This window comes from Musa acuminata, chromosome BXJ1-2 (assembly GCF_036884655.1).
Source record: "Musa acuminata AAA Group cultivar baxijiao chromosome BXJ1-2, Cavendish_Baxijiao_AAA, whole genome shotgun sequence".
Classification (NCBI taxonomy): domain Eukaryota; kingdom Viridiplantae; phylum Streptophyta; class Magnoliopsida; order Zingiberales; family Musaceae; genus Musa; species Musa acuminata.
In genome coordinates this window covers 29643921-29662322 of record NC_088328.1, presented here as the reverse complement: position 1 = coordinate 29662322, position 18402 = coordinate 29643921, and the positions used below count along the sequence as shown (strand labels likewise).

General features: G+C 36.3%; 2 protein-coding genes across 4 annotated transcripts; one reads left to right on the top strand and one right to left on the bottom strand.

Annotated features, from left to right (window-relative positions):
* Positions 1–77: 77 nt before the first annotated feature.
* LOC135608434 (uncharacterized) lies at positions 78–6012 on the bottom strand. Of its 3 annotated transcripts, XR_010485523.1 has the most exons (5): positions 5821–6012; positions 5619–5751; positions 5439–5511; positions 4422–4543; positions 453–592 (listed from the first exon to the last, which is right to left on the bottom strand). XR_010485523.1 is itself a non-coding variant. In XM_065101315.1 (4 exons), exons 1-4 carry the CDS (start codon positions 5858–5860, stop codon positions 323–325), a joined length of 516 nt encoding a protein of 171 aa, XP_064957387.1. In that variant the 5' UTR covers positions 5861–6010; the 3' UTR covers positions 78–322. The 3 variants fall into 3 exon arrangements, 2 of the variants coding, with proteins under 2 accessions (XP_064957387.1, XP_064957392.1); XM_065101315.1 differs by lacking the exon at positions 4422–4543 and having other exon boundaries at positions 78–592; positions 5821–6010; XM_065101320.1 differs by lacking the exons at positions 4422–4543; positions 5821–6012 and having other exon boundaries at positions 78–592; positions 5619–5776.
* Positions 5659–17859, top strand: LOC135608431 (origin of replication complex subunit 3-like). The gene is made up of 18 exons (XM_065101308.1): positions 5659–5813; positions 6544–6662; positions 6759–6980; positions 7060–7234; positions 7322–7491; positions 7591–7721; positions 9835–10105; positions 10204–10275; positions 10578–10654; positions 10744–10834; positions 11743–11933; positions 12333–12402; positions 14281–14369; positions 14507–14587; positions 15390–15465; positions 16581–16708; positions 16990–17154; positions 17575–17859. Exons 2-18 carry the CDS (start codon positions 6588–6590, stop codon positions 17678–17680), a joined length of 2190 nt encoding a protein of 729 aa, XP_064957380.1. The 5' UTR covers positions 5659–5813; positions 6544–6587; the 3' UTR covers positions 17681–17859.
* The last annotated feature ends 543 nt before the right edge of the window (positions 17860–18402 follow it).

Below are 18402 nucleotides of genomic sequence, written 5' to 3'. Positions count from 1 at the left end.
ACACTCCCACTGATCCAATCCTAATTAAATTACTTGGAACACCACATGATCTTTCACACACACACACACACACAAGATGATATGCAGGATCACAATTTTATAATGGAATAGAATATAACCGTCTATTTATAATGGACCATTCGCACTCAATTTACAGCAGATTTATAGGAACAGGTAGAAATTAAGACAGTCAAGTCGTAGTTGCTTAATCTCCTGTGATGGCTAATTAAAAATCAGCAAGATTAAATCTTAGCGATGGTGTCGACACTTCGACATACCTAAACTTATTTTTAGAAAGACGTTGTAGAAATTCTTGACTTGGTTATTCACAACCCTCCGTGGATTTTTGGGCCAACAGCACCCCAAGGGTAATGATGGAAGCGTAGATGGAATTTGGAAGCTTCTGCACCACTTTACCCACACCGGGCACTCCTTCGGTTGCCCTCTTTGTCATCAGCGCGATGGTTGGAGCCAATATAAGTGCAATTATAAGACTTTGACTGATTGCAGTTAAGGTTTCAGCTGTCAGTTTCCGAATGAACTCTGCAAACTCCTCGCGGTTAAGTAGCCCATCAAGGTTAACATCGTATTCCTACATGGAGAAGACAGAGGTTAGGTTTGGTGATACTGCCTGCAATGGTCTCAGTGATCAGTAATTGCTACAGAAAAAAAAAAATTAAAGAAGTTCAGAACAATAAAAGATCACAGTGATTTTTGCAATAAAAGGGTATAACTAAACATTAGTGCTTGCTAAATCAATGGCATTGGGTTCGTCTGTACTCAGACGGGTAAAGAAACTACAATTACCACATGCAATGATCATCAGTTACATGTCATTGGAGTCCTTCACTTTTCCCTTCTTCCACCTACTCCTTTTGTCTCACTCATTCCCGCATCCACTTCTGACCTAGTTCGGACTCTTGGGCATCATTGGAGGGCCCTTGTCGGGTCCATCCCAGTGTATCTTTTCTTCTTGAAGGTTGGAGTTTCAGATACTTATTAGATTCTTGTAGTAGTTAGAAATCTGATGCAGAGCTTTCTTGGCTTAAGGGCCCCAAACCAAGGACAGTTAGCCACAATAAGTTGCATAAGATGCACAACAAGAAACCACCTCATCAGATGTATTACAACAATAGATAGGGCATGGTAAGCCGTAGCAATATGCAACTTGGTAATCTCCTCATACATCCATTGCAATCTCATGAACTACCAATAGGACCACCAACATAACATGGATGTAAACAGTTCAGGCTTCATGGATCACCAATTTAGTTTCCCAAAATTGCATTGGATGAGGGACTAAATCATAGCAGTAGTCGTGCAAAATATCATTGAGTTTCTAGATAGGAATTGGTTCATCTGTCCCTAAGACTAAGAGAATTGAAATAATTTTCATTCGGCACTGAAATCCATCAAGGCAACAATTTCAAATCAAGCACTCGAGTAGGAGATAATGACCTATAATAGATTATGCAACTAGATTTGAAATCAATTGAAGTTTCCTCAACATAATTGTAGTAAAGCTCAACATTGTGTCACTTAGAAAAATAAGGCAGCAGTAACTAACACTATACAATATATAAGTTAGACTATTAGAGTAACCTGAAAGAGTGCTGACTGCTCCCAACACTTGAATTCTTGAAGCTTTTGTCTCATGAGAAATGAATCTAGCTAGAACATAGGTATTATTTAGTAAATCAGACTAGGCCCCATATTGTATTCCTAGAATCAAGAAACAGAAACATCTGAAATAATTATTTAGTTGTACTACTACTACAACAACAACAAAACCGTAAGTCCCAACTATTTGAGGTTGACTACATGAATCTTTTGTCGCTATTAAGATTCTTAAAAAGTAATATGCTTAGTTAAGTTCAAATTACTTAAATCTTTATTTATAATTTCTATCAAGCAGGGGTTTTTAATTTCATACCGTATCGCCCAATATGGGTGGTACATATCGGTCTACCAGTAGACTAGCACGCGGATCACCCGCTACCGGGTGGTATCAGGTTTTTGGCCCCGGATTGGACGATATGGGGCTGTACCGGGTGGTAATGATCAAAATTTTGATCGTTACCGACCTGTACCGGGAATTATGTAATAGTTGCTGTCCAGCCAAGCGAACACGCTGCTCCCCTTCGGCACAACATTCTCTTGGTGGTTGTTGTAGCAGTTGCCATTAGCACAGATGAGCGCCCCATGGTCGGATATTATGTCTTTCCGCCACTCGTCGACGTACTGGTTCTCTCTCCGCCACACGTATTGGCTATAGCCCTTCTGTAGGTTGCGCCACTAGTCGCCCTCGTGATAGTCATCATTGGAGTGCCACTTGCATCTAAACCCTTGCTCTCGGTCGACGACATAAGAGCCGGGCCAAGCGTTGCCCTCCGACTCGATGAAGGTCGTGTTGGAGGGCCATGAGAACTTTCCCTTTCTGGAAGCCTTCCCCCTCCGCCACTCCCTCTCGTGCATGCGCCAATCTGCCCCAAGGCACTTCACTCGTCGGTGGGGGGGAGTTCTTCTCCTCCGCATCCACGATCAGGTACAAAAACCTTATGTTGCTTTGTGTTCTCCGCTCGATATGCCAGTACGTACAGTACCAAGGCTTAGTACATCAGTATGATACGAGATTAAAAACTTTGCTATTAAGGTCTTTTTAGGTCTTCCTCTATCTCTTCTTGAGCCACTTACATTAATCATTTCATCTTCTCTGACTACCGCATTCGAAAGTCTTCTAAACATATGCCCATAATATCTTAAATGATTTTCTCTCATCTTATCCTCTATCGAAGCGATACCTAGTTGTTCACAAATAAAAATAATTTTTTTATCTTTCCTTGTAATTCCACACATCTATCTCAATATTCTTATATCAGCAACATAATTTTTTGTATATGTTGTTTCTTAACTGTTCAACACTTAGATCTATAAAGTATTATTGATCTTATAACTGTCTTATAAAATTTTTCTTTTAATCTTAAAGGTATCCAATAATCACAGAAGGCTCCTGACGCCCCTCGCCATCTTAACCATCCTATTTTTACTCTATGAATAATATCTTCATCGGTCTCTTCATCTTATTAAATAATTGATCTAAGATTCCTAAAGTTTTTACTTAAAGAAACTTTATATCCATCCAAATTAAATATATTCTCCTATCTATTCCTAGAATTACTAAAATTGCATTTCATATATTCAGTTTTAGTCCTACTTAATCTAAAACCTTTAGTTTCTAAAGATTGCCTCCATAACCCCCATATTATATTCCTAAAAACAAGAAACAAAAACATCTGAAATAATTATTTGATTGTACTATAACACTATAATTCATCTCTGACTACCATACAACAAGCAGGCTGCCAATCATTTGGCCAATAAATTATAGAATTGATTTTTTATGGTTTATAGAATGGTAGGTTGCCACATACTTGACTGACATGTAGAACACTTTCTTTTGATTAGCACAGATGTATTCTAATATATTTGCAGTCTTAGGATACAAATGCTCTTGATCACAATCACCTTAAACTCTTAACAATAGTTCTTGCTTATAGGTTTGCAACACCTTACCAGCATATATATAATGACCTTAAAAAATTCTCTTATTTTTTCCTTCTTTTTTTTTTCTGAATATCCAATCTTTCCTCCTCTATGTACAAGAGAGCAAAAATACTGTAGAATTCCTTTTTAAGTAGTGATTAGTTAGTACTTCTGATCATGGGATGTGATTTCACCCACACTCATTTGTGTTGATCAATATTTACTAATCTGAGCATGAATCAGAATGCAAACCATCCCTTTTCAATCGATCTAGTTGGGTTTATATTTTTTAAGCATTGTCACTTAGGGGTTAGCATGCAGACATGAATCGCCCACACCCATGAGTTGCAAAGCTCTGTGGCCATGCTGTAGCTACACTTGCCCATGTCACATGCCCATCGACCCAACGATGGGCAGTGATGAATATCCTTGTGCCCCTTCTTGGTACCTTGGTATATATGGACCAATATAGATCGGACTCGAAACTGCAATATTGCTTTTGACAACTGCATATAAATGTTGCTTATGTCCAATTTTGATCCATATGCACCTCAATCAGTAGCTGGAAAGAGATTCACAGTAATAGGATTTCAAAGAAACACAAATAGTATTCAGGTAGAAAAGGAAAGTATCCTTGTCTGATGAGGTTTATGTATGCCCAGCAGTATCACACACTGAAATTGGAACTAATAGCAAAACCCACTAGGAAGAAGAAGATAAAAGTCCTTCACATACATTTCTAAACATTTCTACGAGGAAATATTAGGATTCCCTATTGTAAACACAAATATCATGTTTAAAGCAACAAAGCCAAGTCATCATGAACAACCAGAAACTTGCATTAAAAGAACGTAAACCAGAAACAGCTAGCAGCACACCAGTCACTGAATTGGCAGATTGCCACATCTGAACTATCCTGAGCTTAGAATAAATGCTTCTTAAGATGCATAGGCTTGATTTATGTCACGAAAACCCCTCTTCCAATATGACGCCCCATGGTCTACATGGAAACAGCAGTAGTGTCATCCAATCTCAGTAAGCAAAATCCATATGAAATCATGACTATGGATAGCAGATTGTCTATGATACAAGACTACTGACAGGCTTGTATCTTTTGGACCTTCTGCTTTTAGAATAAATAAAAATATAACACTATATATTGCTAGATTCCTCAAAACTAGTACCTTGTCCTTTTCCAGTTTAACCTTAAAAGAAGACTAGAGAAACATCTATAGCAAGTTCTTAGAATGACATTGCTTTCAGTATTTGCAGGTGGCAAACTAATTAACTAGATCATTCTGGAAACGGATGAAAGGGAAAATAAAATAGTTATAATAAAAAGTGAAAAAATAAGACTAATTTTCCTCTCCTTGATGTGATGAAAAGGCAAGGAAGGAAAAATTTTCATGGATTGTTCCAAGCTTTTCCATCAAAAAATTTTCCTCTCTGCATGACGGTATTAATTTAAATTTCCCACACGTGCAATATCCCAATCTAGGGATACCTGTTTTCACTTGTGAGACTTTGAATATCTTTCATGAGCCCTGCAAAAAGCTTTGTGGCTTTGTACAGATTCAATAGATCTTGAATCCAACTACTGTCTAGGCCTCACTCGAGAGAAGGATCCTCTCTCCATTCGTAAAAGTTCTCCTTCATTTCTTTCTTTAATTTTTGTTACAAAAAGATATATTATTGCATAATTTCTCCACCTTTATACCCTCTAATGTATGGCTATACACATGTATGCTTGTACACACTCTCCTCTTAAGAATTTCCCTGTGGTAACATCGCGTAAATTGAGGATCCTTGGCGTCGAAAACTGAAGGAAAAGAAACGCGATGCCATCTATCATCGAAAAAATAGACTAATGTGAACGGCGATGGCGTGTTACGAACCTTCATCAAGGATCTCAGCTTGTCCTTGGTGGGCGGATCGTGGTGGGGCCCAGGCAGGTGCTTGTTGATGTCACTTGAGCAAACCAGACACACAAGAACAAACACCACAAAAGCGTCAGGAACATCAAGAGAAGAAAGGATAAAAGGGGGGGGGGGGGGGGGGGGAAGGGGGTTACTTACTTGAAGACGCAGAGGACGGCGATGTAGACGTCCTCAAAGGTGAGGCCGTCCCTGGAGTCGGAGCTCTCGTCTCTGATGTGGTCGAAGACCCGATCGGTTATCTTCCGAATCTGCTTCTCCTTCCATTGTTTCCCTGCACACAAGTTCACCTGAAACATGCATCATCGCCAACGACAAGAAGAAGAGAAATCTGTGGTATTACCGTGGAACTTTTCTTGTACAACCGCAAGGATCTGACCCATAATTACAGATCGATGAACGAGCTAAGGAGAAGCAAGGTAGCTGCGACGGGCGATTCAGAGAGAGGAAGGAGATGCGTTTAAAATAAATCGGCGATTCATAAACCTTAGGTCACTTGGATAAGACGAATTGGAGGGGGAAGACGGGGAGATCAGATCAATCAATCGTATTATAATCACGACAAGTACTTTTCACGACGGGCCAGTGATCGTGACGGGCCGGGCGTAAGCTTGAACACAAGAGAAGACATGTGGACGGTCCTGATCGATCCACGCCATACGCATTCGGAGTGTACTTCAAATATCATCATCCGTTTGTTGGTCATGATAATATTCATTAATATATCATTGAATTATTATCGTATGAAGTCGAAACAAATACTAAGGTTAATCATATCACAAGTTAGAACTCAAGGGCATCGATATCGATATCTCAATGAGAGCTAAAGAATCCTAAAGTATAAATAAGCCAATTATGACAAGATTGATCAAGGTGAGCATAGAGGTAACCCATACCTTATATTGATAATGGTGAGCATACAGGTAACCCAATTATGACGAGATTAGGGATAATCTTATATTTTATAAAAAGATGGTAACTGAGAATAAATAACAATTTGAGGTTTTTTTTTTAAATTTTTTTGTCATTTTCTTTTTAATTAAAATGAGGAATTTTTTTTTAAAAGGGAGTACAGATTCGAAAGGTCGCGAAACCTACCGCTCCTAAGAAATGTCGCCATCGCCCATCTCCATGCCTCCGTCTTCCCCCATCGCCGACGACACAACCGATGACAACGCTCTCCAGGTTCGCCTCTCTCTCTCTCTCTCTCTCTCTCTCTCTCTCTCTCACATACTCTCTCTCTTTCTTTGACACTCGTATGCCCTCCCCCTCTCTCTCCAGCCCTTCTTCGTTCTCCACAAAGCATTGCCTCAGAAATGCGATAGGAAGGCTGCCGGATCCACAAGAACTAGAAGGAAGATCGATCTACCCCCTTCCTCTCCGAAATCGCCTGAGAAGTCAGATGCTGTCGCTTCTCCCGTCGGACCAAATGGCGCGAACTACGAGCGGCTCCGCCTCGAGGCCTTTGATATGACCTGGTCCAAGATTGACACCACTATCAAGGTTTCATTCTTTTCAGTTTCACTAATTCGATTGGTTATCCGTGCTTGATTTTATCTTCCCCCTTCCTCCGTCTCTTTAGGAGGTTCTGACGCGAGTTCACCGCAATCTGTTTGCTGAAGTGCACCAGTGGGCTCTCGAATCATTTTTAGCCCTCAAATCCGGCAAACCAAGAAATGCATTCGAAATCCAGACGCCGTATCCGCTTCTAAATGACGTTATATGCAAACAGATACCAACGGCAATGATACTTACGAGTACTGCTAACTATTTGCGGCTTTTGTTTCTGTGGAGCAGATCGTTCCCTTTAGGGGTTAAGTGCTAATTGGATTATATTTGTGTAGAGAATGCTGAATTTGTCGATGATATGCTAACATTTCAAGAACTTGGGGAGCATTTGAAATCTAAGGGATGCCACATTGCTAACCTCTCAGCAATGGATTTCTGTGCGAAGGATGGCATTGCTGGTTGCTTGAGAAGTTTGCTTAGGCAGTTAGTTATGGATGCTCCTGATGTAAGAGATTCTATTGTTTTTCAATTTTTTGTTCAATGAGTTCACCCTGAATTGTTTTCTAATCCACATAAGTTCTTTGTATGATTTGTTGGTGAAAAGATGGCAGATATGTCTGTACTGTCCTCGTGGTACTGTGAGCCTGAAAATTATGATCACCCAGTGATCATTGTAATTGATGATATGGAACGATGCAGTGGTGTCATTCTTGCTGACTTTATTAGAATGCTAAGGTATTCTAGCCTCTTATGTAAATTTTACTACCACTGCAGTGATGTGGATGGTCATCAGCTTTACCATTAACAATAAATGTTAACCCAATTCCTTGTCTTTCTTATTTAGATAGCTATGAAAAATTTGTTTTGCCACATTTATACTTGACATAACCTTTAGATATTATGAGGTTTAAAAGATCATCTTTCCCTCTGTAAGGAACTGATAATACATTCCTCTATCTTCTCTATTTAAAATAGGGTAATGCAAAATATATTTCCCAGTAATGCATAATATATTTCCCATGTTTTTATTTGAGGTACACCTCAAAATCTAGTAATTTAAATATATAATCATGGAGGTGGACAGCATAACTATATCAGCAAATTACTGGATGGTTTCTGCTAGTTTTGAGTTTTATTGTTGATCCTTAAAGCAAGATATTTATAGGTTTTTATGTGCTACATAGAGAAAAGATGAAAAAGAAGTTAAGCAGAAGCATTTGATTATTGTAGTATTTGGGTCAAGTGATCAGTATATATCATATGGCTTAGTTCATGAGAGATCTGAAGATACACTTAGTACCAATTTATGCAGTGTCTTAACAATTGAAAGATCTTTGTGTTTCCCTTGTTTTTTTATAAAAAAAATAAGGTTATTGTCAAAATTTGGGAATGGATGGAAGATGGGTCGAACTAACATTACATATATAATCTTGAAAATAAGGACTAAGAAGATTGTAACCATTCATTTGAATTGTTCTCTGATTTTGTACTCTTCACCCATGTTAAAGCCACCTTAAATCTTCATAGCATATAACTGTACCATCTTAATTAGTCCTCGTCAATTTGTAAGGACTTTGTGAATTGTCTATTGTTTCTTGGCCTACTCATCTTGCTATATACTTTTCCTGCTTGGGCATCACATCTATGTCGGTACCCTCAATTTGTCTTTTAGTCTCATATCAGCCCTTTCACACTATATCTTTCAAGTTCAAATTTTAATATTTAGAATCTTACAGCATATCAGTTATCAGAATGCTTCTCTTAAAAGCTTGTTGGTCAGAGAACTACATAGGTGAGCCTCTGAATTTTATTCACATAAAATTTAGAGTATCAGTTGTCAGAATGCTTCTCTTAAAAGCTTGTTGGTCAGAACTACATCAAGTGAGCTTCTGAATTTTATTCACATAAAACTGATTTTAGCTTATGTCAGTTGTGTATTTCTTATTCAAAGTAACTATATTTACTTCTCCAGGTCTCAAATTCAGTCCCACTTGAAGTTTATTTGTATTAGATGTACTATTATGGCTCCATTATTTTAATGGTGCCTCCGCCGATGCTTACCTCCATACTATTTTTAAAGTTCAACCTCACAGTCTTGTTATCAATAGATCTACGACATGCACAAGTATTTCCAAACAGTCCCATGATGATACATTTGTAAGAGTCATCATCAAAAACAAGATTCACCATATTGCAATGTACCGTTTGGTATGGGTGGTACATACTGGTCTAATAGGGGACCGATATAGGCAATACATCGGTACGCTCTCATGTACCATGTGTCGGTATGCTCGGTACGACTTGGTACTTATTGTTTTGACAATTAGTCGGTATACCGGTATGGACCGGTAAGGCGAACCATGATCAAAATTATTTGATACTATGAAGATGTGTTTATTCCACTCATGGAATATAAGCCTTACCTGTAGTGATTCTTGCTCAGTGTCTTGTATAACAGATATGTCTACCGCTGGGTCAACACTTGCAGTTTTGACTTTTTTATGCACATGTTGCTCTCTTCATTAAATGCTTCTTTGAATTGTAGCACCAAATTGGATTGCTGATTCTACCCTTTTCTTGTCATGTTTGTGACTGTAGCTTACCAAATTGAGTTGTTGATTCCCGCCAATTTTATGTTTGTGACTGCACCCTCATACAATTTTGTTTTTATTTGTCAATTTACGCATCCATGTAGTTATGTGTTGTATGTACATATTCATGAGTCCTTATTTGTCGATGTATATATGTCTTTATCTTTTATGTTATAAAGATAGTGTCGTACAACTTAGTCAACTAAGCCTACAGGGCATATTTAGCTGATTTTGATTTGTAAAGCTATTATTTGTAGCGAGTGGGTAATCAAGCTTCCAGTCATCTTTATAATGGGGGTGGCAACAACCGACACAGCTAAGAAGCTTCTTCCTTCAGATGCATTGCAACACTTGCAGTCTTCAAAGTTCACATTGGGATCGCCACTTGAGAGAATGAATGCTGTAGTGGAGGCTGTTCTTGTAAAGCCATCTTTTGGATTCAACATTGGTCACAATGTTGCAGTCTTCATGAGGAACTATTTTCTTGGACATGATGGGACGATTACTTCTTTCGTGAGGGCTCTAAAGGTAGATAGTAATGCTGCAGAAATCTATTTTGTAAATATGAGCCATGATATATACCTTATAGGCTTCATGCACACATGATATATATCTTCTTCCTGCAGCTTGCATGCGTGAAACATTTCTCTATGGAGCCTCTGAGTTTTTTGGGCATTGACATACTTGATGAAAATCAGGTGATACTTTATCTTCTCTTGTACAGTTGGTCCTTTTCCTGTAAATTGTGGTTTACTGACTGAACTTCTGATGAGGGATCTTTTGTCAGTTAGTGCAAAAGGTTAAAATTTGAAAATGCTGAAGATGATTTATGAATCTGTTATAAGTTCTGATAGATAAACAATAGTTAATGCTATGTAGTCTATGTAACTGGACCTGATTAGTTATTAGCTTTATAATCAGTTTCTTTCAATTTGTGGACCCTAATTTTGATACTTTGTGGTAAGATCTTCTTCCCTATTTAACTATTTTGTGTCTGCAGGTTTTCTTACATGGCAAGTGTGATGCACTACCTGACTCTTTGCTTAAATATGCTTTTAATCTTCCATCTTGTAAAAGGTATAAACATGTAACCGACTTGTTCTCTTTCTATCATCAATAAGTATACAGAAGTTTTCTTGTTTTGAACTTTTAGATGCTCATATTAGGGGAAAAGATTGCAAGAATAGTAGAGATGATCTTGGAGAAGGGTTATCTGATCTAAGGAAGCTGCTCAAGGCTTGGAGTTCTGTCATCTTGGTAGGCTTTTATTATTTTATTTTTTAGTTGTCCATGCATTTCTATGAATATACACTAGTTGATGGTTCCCCTTCTCTGGTTTAATATATATCATCTTCCCCACAATAGCTAGATGGAACTCAATGGTAGGAAAAGATCTATGTAACTGGCTTGTTGCTGTTGTTATCATATATCTTACCCATTTATCATGTCCACAATGACCCAACCCTTTATAATAGTAACATGAAAGTAAAAAAAAATTCTAATAAAAGGGAACTAATATTATGGTTGTTTGACATCTTAAATCGTAGTAAGCGTCTGGAATCCATTATCTAGTAGTTTGTTTATTTGTATGTGTTCATTTGCTTGTAGGATGACTTTTCGTATGTGCTTGCTTATGTAGCCATCTATTGGCACAACATGAGAATCTATAGCAATATTACCATCTAGATTTAAGAACTTATTGTTATGCGTTATTATGGTTTGTTGGACATCAATGTGGCAACTCTCCTTTATCGAGGAATGAGCAATTGATTGGCTTGGAGTTTATGTTGATTTATATTTCATATGCATCGTGGTGATCCAATTTCTTTCTTTTTATTAATTTGAATACAAATTTATGACCTATCTCATATTCATTTTTTTTTCAAATCTTATCAAATATATTCTATGTTTAATTGAATATTTTGTAAAGTGTTTTTCCAAGTTGACTATTCTGATATTTTTACTGTAAAGCTGAAGTATAACGAACAAAAACCCATGCATGTGCTCTTCATCTGAGAAAAGTGTCAACCAATTTCAGTTACAGTGACCCTATTCTAGGCTTGTCACACATTGGTACAAAATATGCTTTTTCACATATGATGCTTGACTTAACAGCTACTAATATAATGACATCAGCCTTTCTTTTTCTTCACCTGATTTGTCAGTGTTTATATGAAGTTGGAAAGCACAACAAGATACAACTACTTGACATTTTCTGTGAGGCCACTGACCCGACATTGAGTAGCCTAGATCCTTCAAATCATAAATTGGAAAGGTCATTCAATGGTCAGAATCTAGCAGAAGGAAGGTTAGATTTTAAAGGGGGACTTATTGGTCAGTTAATACATACAGTGAGGTATGTATTGTGTCGAATACATCTAGTGTTCTTCCTTACAATACAACTTTGCTCTTAGCCTTTATCTTCTCATTGATGAAACATAATTTAGTAGTTGGCCAAGTTCTAATTGTATAGTAGTTATACATTGGACTCAAAATGAGTCACTGTCTATGGCAAAAAAGAGATTGCATTTTTTCTGAATTTCTGCCACCAGAAAATGTCGTCCTGCAGTTTCTCTCGGTCTCTATATGCATTTCATACTTCACTCCTTTTATCCTTAAATGTTTTGTCATAAAGGTTGGAGTAGCATTTACTTGGCCTTTGATCTTTGAAAGTGCAGACATTGTTTATGGTTAACTTTTCCCATATTGATTTAGACCTATTTGAAATGTTTTAAATTTGTTTCTATTTGATCAGAGAACTCCCTTTATCATCGCTAATTAAGTTGCTTGACTCATGGAGTATCCACATAGAGGAATTGTGTGAGGTATGATTGAATTCTTTCAAAAAAGTAATGTTTTTTTATCTGCTTTCATCAACAATAGTTAGTTCTAGTAAATCATGTTAAAATTGAATACCTTGTGGTGTCTTGTTAACGTGAGATGGTTGGAAATAAAAAATCCAATGCATTCATTAGTAGAACAACATGAAGAGGGTCACAAAAGAATAACTGTGATGATGGAACAAGGTGCTTAGATAAGTTGCTAATGTGTAGTAATTTAGTAACTTCTGATTGATTTTCATCTTTTGACTTGTCATGTTCAGTAGGTTGATTACTATTTCAGATGAGATTGATGATTATAGTTGTAAATTAGTTCTTTTGGATGGTTCTAGTTCTAAGTTCTCTTATCTGATTCTAGGTTATTGTTGTCTGTTTTTATTCTACCTTAAAGACTGAAAATGCAATCCAATTATCTGCGACACCAAGGAATAAATACAACTATTTTGCAGGATACTCGATTTATCAATCTTACATACTGGCAGATTATGAAATCTAAGTGTAAGCATTATTAAATAGCACAACTCAAAGATTTAGATGTTCTTGATTTAGCAAAGGATATTACTTGTGTAGAGCTCAATATTGGAAAAAGGAATTATACTCTATTACTTGTACAGAGCTCAATAGCCAAGAAATAAATACAGTTTTTTCACAGGATACTTGATTTATCAATCTTATTTTCAGGTTTTGAAATTTAAATGTAAGCATTTTTAAATAGCACAACTCAAAGATTTAGATTCTCTTGATTTAGCTAAGGATACAACTTGTATAGAGCTCAATAGTGGAAAAAGGAATTGTACTCGATTTATCAATCAAGTATAATTATCTTGTATAAAGCTCAATAGCCAAGGAACAAAAACAATTATCCTGCAGGACACTCGATATATCAATCTTACTTAGTAGCATATTTTGAAATTTAAATATAAGCATTATTAAAGAGCACAACTAAAAGATTTAGATGCTCATGATTTAGCTAAGGATGTTATTTGTGTAGAGCAAAATAGTGGAAAAAGATCCATGTAGGTGATCCCAAATAGTTGGGATTTTGTGGCTTGTTGTTGTATTATCAAAGAAAAATATGTTGGAGAACCATGAATTAGGAGCATATTCTTAATTATTGGGAGGCTCAGTTTTTATAATTCACTTTCTTTTGTAAATGTCAGAATATACACTCATTTGCTTTGGAATACTTCTCAAAGGACTAGTTGAAGAAATTATTTTGTTGCATGATAAGCTTCATTCCTGAATCTCTGAAACACATTGTTCATAGGCTTGATATGCTCACTTTAAGGTGATCATGGTCTCCAGACTACAAGCCTTATTTACTATGAAGAAATTCATTCAATTAATTTCATTGACATTCTAATGGACTGTCATCAGGTGAGAAAAAAAAAGGACATGCACCCTGGACAATTGATTTAACTAGTATGAGAAATAAGGGTTTACATATAATATATTTTAGGGGAGGTGAACTTTATGTTTGTGGCTTCGACAACCTGTTTTGTGTACTCTTGGCTATAATGTTTTTGGCAGAATATAAATAAATCAACCAACATGCAAGAAGGTGCAAAGTATTGTGGGATGTGGGCAAATTGACTTTTGAACATAGAACCTAATGCTTGAAGATGTTTAAACTTTAAAGAATATATTTGCTTCTTACTGTGTCTAGTTGGTTTAAAGAATATATTTGCTTCTTATTGTGTCTAGTTATACAAGATTCTTTGCTTGGTCTGTTGCTGAAAAAATATTTGGAATTTCCAGTTATCTTGCCACATTTATTATCCTAGAACACTGTTATTGACAGTCTTAGCTTTTCAAATCCTGGGTATTGTTAATAATGTTCAATTTTTACTACTGTTGCTCCAGGTTCATGGAGAAGTCAGAGAGCTACAATCAGTAGTAAAATCTTCAAACGGTGGGAACAACTTGAAAGAAAGACAGATTGATTGTCATAGGTAAGTTTTTACTTAAGCTTAATTGACTTCTTGACCTTCAAATGCTCACCCTCCAAGCAGATGAATAACATCAGAGTGATTGCAGAACCTTAAGAAATGCCTTTTACTGAAGCTGACATTATATGTATGTCTTATAGGATGTCAATGTCTTTGTGTGCGGGAAGGACATCACTCTCGGTTAATGGTAAAGCAGCTGCTTTATTGGATAACATGGTCAGGTATGGTTGTTCGCAACTGCCTTTGTCTACATGACTGTAGCATTTGCGAGCTTCTTGTAATGTTTCCGGGCAGGTGATTTTATATTGAAAAGATCAATTGGAAATTGGTAATATCTTGTATACAGAGCATAGTCCTCTTGCTTGTTCTTCCCCTTCATCGTAGTAGGTTTTCCTTTCCTTTTGTCCTCCTGTTTTCATTGCATATCAGAGGCCAAATAGATATTCAAAGGCTTACATCAAATATTATAAGAGAGTTGGGGATTTGAGTTGACACTGATCACATCACAGGAGACGTTGGAACTTGCGGAGAATCTGCCCATGATGGCTTGGATTTTATATGCCATTATATGGTTTAATCAATGGATATTTAAACTATGGCATCTGTAAGTTTGTCAGTCTTGCAAGGATATATATGCTAAAACTTAAATTTAGAGCAAGTATGTAATTCACTAAATTTGGAGGGGTGTGTGTGTGTGTATATATGTATCCTTTATAAAAATATTTTTTTGCTTGCTGTGGCTGGGTATCCTGGGCTTTCCTACATTGGTGGACTCAAGCTGTACCAAAGCCATGAAACTCATCAATAACAAAGGCCTTAACTGGTTAAACAAAAAGAAAATTAGGACTGGTTAGGTGCATGCGATTTATTCATCTCTAATATAGTGATGGAACTTCAGTAACCTGAAGTGTATGATTTCTTTCTTAATAAAGATTCTTTTGGCATGTCTTAATTTTTTAGTATATCAATTAGCCTTTATCCAAGTAGTTTATATAGTATCAACATTTGTGTTTTCCATTGCAGGAAGTTTTTGATGCCAATCGAATGTTTATGTTTTCATGAAATTATTTGCTTCAGAAATGTTGATATTCTGCAATCAGTAAGTTCTTTGTTCTGCACTTTATTGCACGCCAACTTTTTTCTACTAACTTTCAATTAAAATCTTTGATCATGACTTTGATTAATGACTGACTTGCTTATTGTTAAGTGAATAGTTTGTTTAGAGAATGTCTCTACTAATCATAATATGACTGAATTTTCAAATATATATTTGAGCAAGGTTCTAAATACGGTATCGTATTGATGCACCGATCAGCTGTTAGTATGGTATGTATCAAGCTGTACCGAGCTATACTGACACATGGTATACTAAAGTGTACCAATGTATCACCAGTACCGGTTCTCTATCAGATCGGTACGTACTGCTCGTATCGAGTGGTATGATACGGTATTGCAAACCATGTATTTAAGTCATTGTTTCATGTAATATTGTATCCTCGCTTTCTGCTATTCAATTTAGTTTTGGACTTTCACTCAAGGTTTTAAGGAGTTGCACATGCCAAACATTGACATGGCTAATCATCTATCGGAAGAAACAAGTTCACAAAAATAAAAATAAAAATGATCTAAGATTAGGGTGTGTTCATGTGAATCGATCTTTGATACAGTGGTAAATTTGCTCCTTCATGACTTGGAAGATTAGGGTTTTATTCTACAAAACAACATGAAGGGTTCATGTCATATTGTGTCTTGGTGGAATATCACCTTGTTGTCTCATTATGAACTCTTGATCCAGCCTCATCTTTAGTATTGAGTGGCAGTACAGCAGTGGAGGCAAATTTTAGCAGCAATATTGATGAGTGAAGATACCTATTTTTGTGATAAATATAAGTTCTAGGCATAATGAGAAATTGGACTGGATGGTCTTAAATAATGTGATTTAATTTTTGGTCAGCTAGAAGGTTGTGCACTAACTGTACACATTCCTGAAATTGCTTATGAGATTATACTCTAGCAACTGAGCATTGAGATTCATCATTTCTCTAAGTGAAAATAAACAGTTTTCTAGCTTTAGGACCCTCGATATTGTGCTACAATTACTTCTTAACTGCTGTGGGAGTTTCAAGGGTTGCACAAATGGTTTGAATTTTGTCTTCTAATATAGTAATATAAAGAGATACTTGTCTTATGATAACATTTTGTTTTTGTCCTCAGGCTTTAATTGGCAATCCAAGGAGAAACATTCAAGTTGATCTTATGAAGTCCACAACCTATATTAAGTGCAGTTGCTGCAGCAGTAATGGGAATGTGTTATCACCCACTATGCATGATACATCGGTTATGTAAGATGTTGTGCCCCTTTGGTTATATCTTTTCTATCATGTCCTATCAGATTATTTCTTCCATGTTGACAATAAGCTGTAGGTCCCTATGCTGAAGCTACCTTAGCTTCTGTGATGATAAGGAGTAAAGTCTAATTTTATATTATTCTTAAAAAGAAAATCCTCAATTTTACCTTTGTGTCAGGACTTGAAAACCACTTCTAAGAATGAGTCTGGCAAACGGGTCTGTATTGTGCAATAAGCTGCTTCATCTGATATATAACAGGTGACTCTGTTTGCAGGTACAACCTAGCCCAGGAGCATGGTGACCTTATAAATCTTCAGGATTGGTACCATTCTTTCAAGTCAACAGTTTTGGGCACTAATAAACTCAAATGTCCATTGCAACATTCACCAATGTCCAAAAAAGTGAAATCTTCTCCTTCAGAAAGTGAAGCTTCAATTCAGTATCCTATGCTTTTATTAATTTGAGAAAATGGAGTATGATCTTAGAATGCATATTGTGGCAAGTAAAATATTACTTTTTAGTCTGCGTATTTGATACCTACAGGGCAACATATCCAGGTTGGTATGATGTGTCGTCTATTAGGATATAGGTGTCTTTGAGTGCTGCATAGAAGCAACAAACACTTCGTACACATCATCATTTTGTGAATAAGAGCATTTATATTTTCCATAAATTATACTTCTATAAACTCATTCACTGTAGGTAATTTAGTTCAAAGCTGCTTAGATCATACTTTCTGCTTTCCAAAATGTTGTTCACCTTGGAATAGATGTGAAAGCCATTGCTTTTGTATATTATTTGGAAGTGAAGTGATTTTTTAACATGGTTTCCATCTTTTCCTTAACGTGGTTTTTCTCAGAGCAAGATTCTGCAGAGCTGTTATCGAACTCCAAATTGCAGGCCTATTCCGGATGCCTAGCAAAAAAAGACCAGATTTTGTGCAGAGAGTTGCATTTGGTCTTTGAGCTTCTGATATTTACAATTACCCATAGAACTTATTTAGTAATGCAATTTAATATGGCCTTCCAAATTATTATATGTATAATTAAGCATGATTTTTTCCTTCATCTTAGCTTATTGTAATTGTTACGACCAAGTATAAGTTTCTTGCAAAGAAAAGTTGAGCAGTGATTTGTGTGTTTCATTACGAGTGGTATGTTGACAAGTCAATGATCAGAGCATCTGCTTTATTCCTTTCACAACAAGATGGTTTTATAAGAATTGAAATAGTTGTGAGGAATGAGAAAGATGCATCTAATACTAGTTTTTTATAGTTTCTGCAAGATCTCAGAATGTATTAGAAGACATTGCAATAGCATATGTTGTACATGTTCACTGTGATGAATTCTCGATGGGTCCTAATACTCTCAAAAGCTAATTTGGATGAATAAGATTTCTTAAGTGGATTAAAAATATGTGCTTTCTGAATGACTGCAAATGCCTTAAAGCATAATATACATACCATTTGATACGATCATATGCCAAAGAAATAGCGTTAATTGTTTAGCACAACAAATTAAAATAAAGTAGTGTATTATTGTAAGTGGGTGATTTGTATACACCAATCATTTGTTAAGAAGTGTGTAAGAAAGTAAAAGAAGGGGGAAAGAATTGTACAATATCTGATTTTATTAAGATTCTTTTTTGTTGTTACGACACAAGCATTTTTGGATGAGTGCAATTAAAA